We start from the raw sequence: 4,426 nt of genomic DNA on the forward strand, positions 1-4,426 counted from the left end.
GCAGGACTGAGAGCCCGTTCTGCTCACTGCTGGTACCTTCCAGCACGTTGTCTTCCAGCCCCGCTTCTCCACTCATAGCTCCTATGCACATACATACATATGTACGGGTGTACAGCTCAGCTGGGGGCTTTTGCTCTGAGACACCAAGGCTCTTGTGAGAGCTCACTGTCTTGTTGCTTCTCTCTTGCCTGGTTAGTCCACCGTATGTATTTCTTATATATTTCTCTCCTGTATAAGGAGTATTCAAGTATTCATCATCCATAGCTGAAGTGAGTGAAGGAAGACCTTGGATTTCCTCTTTTTTTTTTTTTTTTTTAAAGTGCCTGAGTGCATCCTGAAATGAGTGTGAAAGGCGTCCTTGTTTCTTTTTATTTTCATCTGTTTATGGTTAGAAATGTTACTCTTTGCCGTAATATCCTCAAGGTGCCCTTTTTGAGATGTAAGCAATCCACTCCGGTCAGCAAAGGATGGCCTTTTACAGCAGCGCTTGTCACCGTAGCTAAAAGCACTGCAGTTCACCTAAACCTTTTAAAGTGCCTATTTATTATTTAGATCCCCATGCTTTCTAGATTGAGCAGTTCAGTGCCCTTTTCCTCCTTGTCTTCTCAATTTCTTCCGTTTGACTTCTTGTTAGAATGAAAAACGCTGCTGGAGGAGCGAGGTGTGCTCAATTAGTGCTTCGTTAATGGGCACGTTTGTTCTCAGCCTTGCATATTCACGTATCCAGGGTATGAAGCTGCTGAGATGCTTTTCTGTGCCATATGCATAATCTTTCTCAACCAGTACAAACAAAAGCCACTTGTTGATAAGTATAGAAGCAACATCGTCCTATGAATGTCTAATTAATGTCGCTGATTCTTGGCTTCAACTTTGGCAAGTGCAATGTGAGAATTCAGCTTTTGAATATCATAGTTAAGATATGAAACTGTTCTGTAACTGTATTGCACTGTATAAGAGTCATGCTCTGTCTGAATCTGTACATCTTCCTCCCTCCCTGGCTCTTCACTGTAGGCCAATATATGCAGATATATATTCTTCATATGTTCTAGGGATCTCATTTTGTCAGGCTTACCTGAGATCTAATGTTTTTGCTGCTTCTCCTTCACAGAATCCGATATTGATGCTGCTACTGCAATGATGCTGTTAAATACTTCCATTCAACAAGGGATGTTGGACTGTAAGCATAAGCCGTTTTACTCTGGTTTTCTTCTCTACCCAGTAGCTAAATGTTTTCTCTAGAAAATTTGAGAAAACAACTATGGTCTGGTTTCCAAATAGTAAAAGCAGTCAAGAAGCAATTCTGGTTTGATAATTCTTTCTGCTAGCATTACAGAGTTTTATAGAACCACCTCTTTTTTATTTTTTTCCCCAGTTAATTTTGTTTTTTCTGCATTGTGCTAGATGGTAAGAAGAGTTTCTTAGCTGGAGAAACAGAAGTAGCTCTTAGTTGTGATTAACTGAAGACCGTTGTCCTCTGTGGATGACAGTAAATGTGCACAAGATATTACGAATTCTTAAATGCTCAACTTTAGCTTCCTTTGCAGTCAGCCAGCCGTCGTGTGCTTGTTTTGCAGGTGATCTCATTGGAGTATTTGCTTACTGATGAATCTTGTTTTTAATAGGTGAGAAACCTCAGCCTCTGAAGACACCTAAGAAGAGGAGTTACAGCAGCGCATTCAATCCTCCCAGTGACATAAATTTGCAGGAAAATGATTCTGCGGCCACCAATATTGATCCGAAGGAGGATCACAACTACAGTGCCAGCAGCATGGGCTCCCAGCGCTGCGCATCTAGGTCCAGCGTGTCTTCCTTGTCCTCCCTTGATGAGGTCTATGAATTTATCTCCAAGACCAGCCATGACGGAAGCGATGGCAGCGAAGGATTTCACAGTGAAGTGGATACAGACGTTGACTATGAAGATGATCCTCTTGGAGATAGTGGCTATGCATCACAACCTTGTGTAGATACCTCTGAGGAAAGTCAGCCTGCCAACAAAGCATTCGAGGAGTTATGTCAAGAAATCGATGAGGAGTTGAAAGAAGCAGCGGGGTCTCTGCTCCACCTCGCTGGCATCCAAACGTGCTTGAGTTCCTTACTAAGTACTGCAAAGACCCACTGTCACAAGCAAAGGAAAAAATAGTATGTTTGTCAGTGTTGAATATATACATATATTTTTTTTAATTGTGGCAATACTCTTCTACTTTTGCCCTTCACAAGGGAGATCAAAGCCATAAGAGGACTCATTGCTTTTTTATTTTTGGCGCTAACTATAATTTAGCCATTTATTTTTAAATCACTGCCTAAAAAAGAAAAAAAAATTATTTAATCTTCTCAAATTAGAAGAGATGCATGACTTGTGAAAACCTGAAAGCATACTTCTTAATGATCACTTTTTAATTTTTTTTTTCTTTTTTGATAGTTGATTTTTTTCCTCCCCTCCCCCCCCAAGATATGTTTGTTCAGATGCACGTTGTGGTTTGTATTTACATCTCTGCTGGCCTCATCTCCAGAGGTGAATTTTGCCCTAAGGCTAATCCATGTAAAGGATTAAAAAGGAGTTGAAAAAAGAAAGAAAGGGGGGGGAAAGGTCCTGGCCTCCGTTGCCTCCTCCCACCCATCCTCTCTTTGCTCTCCTGAGATAGGTCTCGGTGGAAACACTGGTGGAGCAACTCTGAGCGGCTGCAGTTTTCATCCCATCTGACACGGTGGCTGAAAACCTGTACCGCTCCGGGAGCTGCTTTCAGCAAGATGCCAGTAAGTACCCCCTGGAAGAGTGGGGATAAGGGGGAGATGAGGTGGGTACCACTGCAGGTTTTTTTTCTATTTTTCTGTGGTTTTTTGGGTTTTTTGTTTGGTGGTTTGTTTTTTTTTTTCCTCTGCCCCCAAATCTGCTGTATGCAGGTCAGATTCCTGAAGGAAAACAGTTTGTGGTTTGTTTGTTTGTTTTAATCTTAAGACAAATTGTCTTTTTGGGAGTGGGATGCGTGTGTCCTTTTCATGCAGATGCATGCGTACATGCATGCACCTTAGATGTAGCCAACAGTGCAAGCTGCCACTTGCCAAGTTTGATGTTGTCCTCATGTTAACCACCACTGTTGAATACGTAGTAGCTACGTCGTCCTGCATCATCTACCCTTCTCCTCCCCTATACCAGTTTGGGGGGAAAAAAGAACCCATCGGTTGATGGTGGTGACAAGGTGGAGGCTTTAGGTGGCGGAGTGGTGAACAGCTGCTGAAAAGGGAATGTCTTGCCCCCTAATCTGAGACAAAATAGAATAGCTTCCTTTTGAATTGGTGAACCTGGAATTGCTTTTGGGGTTTTTGCCCCTTACCCCAGCGCTTGTTGTTTTTGTCCCATGGGCTATCCGTACCTTCTGTTTCCCAGATCACTGTGCCTTGTGCTGTGTGACCCCTGTCAGCCTCCTGCCGCATATGGGGCATCTAAGGGGCAAGGCGAGGCTTTAGCCTTTGGATGTACTCAGGAGGACCTCTCTGTTTTGGGAAGAAATTCCTTTACAATTAATTTTTGCAATAAGAGAATCTCTTTATAGTTCCCAGACATCCTTCAGCCAAAAATGTTTTAGTGGTATGGTGAACTTTTTTCCTCTTTTTTTTTTTTTTTTTTCCCCCCCTTCTTTTAAAATCAGTAGTGATTGCTTACATCTTCCTGTAGATGATGGCTTTTTTTTATTATTATTTTCTGTTCAAAAATAAGTAAGCAGTTCTGTTGGAGTGGGTTTTAACAGTACTGTATGTATAAGGATGCCTTAAGTATGTTGCAGAATCGTATACAACTATCAAAGGTCATCTTTCCTGTTTCTGAAAGGTAGCGTGACGTGCCATAAATGTTCTTGCTAACACGTGAACCTGTTGCTTCCAGCAGGTGTTGGGCAAGCTGGTTGAAAATCAGGAGCAGAGCCACCTCAGACACCAATGTCCACTGGTCTGGCTGTTGAAAACAGTGTTGGATTCAGCCAAAAGTTAACCTTTCCCTAGCGGGGTATTTTTCTGGCTATTTGGAGGCCTTTGGTAGATCAGTGTGGTTTTTTGTTTGGTTTCTTTGGGGTTTTTTGTTTGTTTTTTTTTTTAATTTGTCAGTCTCTTCATGAATACTGCCATAAACTGTCTGCTTTGGACGTGAACACAGCCATGCTGCTGAAGGTCTGTGGCTCTGAGGGCCTGTTCCAGTGCCTCTTGAAGACAATGGTGGTGCTCCCGCTGACTCAATGGCTGTTGGATCAAGCCTAAAATATTTGAGGTTCTTTGTGTTTTGGAATTTAAAGCCAACATTATTATTTTTTTTTTTTTAAAGCACAAACACTAGAAAAGTGGGTCTTTGGTTTTTGTCCCCTCCTCCAATTACTTCAGTTTTAAGAATGATTTGTTTTATATCTTGAAAGGGAAGAAAAATACTCTGCTGCATTCC

At 41.9% G+C, this 4,426-nt stretch overlaps 1 protein-coding gene across 2 annotated transcripts in view; it reads left to right on the forward strand.

The window, feature by feature from the left end:
- Positions 1–2,494, forward strand: part of FOXN2 (forkhead box N2) — a 17,529-nt gene extending 15,035 nt beyond the window's left edge. For both annotated transcript variants that reach the window (XM_009694922.1, XM_009694923.1), the window contains exons 4-5: positions 1,109–1,177; positions 1,623–2,494. In XM_009694922.1, coding sequence (XP_009693224.1) covers positions 1,109–1,177; positions 1,623–2,140 — 587 coding nt within the window. In that variant the 3' untranslated portion in view covers positions 2,141–2,494. The remainder of the gene's footprint in view (positions 1–1,108; positions 1,178–1,622) is intronic.
- The last annotated feature ends 1,932 nt before the right edge of the window (positions 2,495–4,426 follow it).

Source organism: Cariama cristata, unplaced genomic scaffold (genome assembly GCF_000690535.1).
Source record: "Cariama cristata isolate BGI_N322 unplaced genomic scaffold, ASM69053v1 scaffold36782, whole genome shotgun sequence".
Taxonomy (NCBI): Eukaryota; Metazoa; Chordata; class Aves; order Cariamiformes; family Cariamidae; genus Cariama; species Cariama cristata.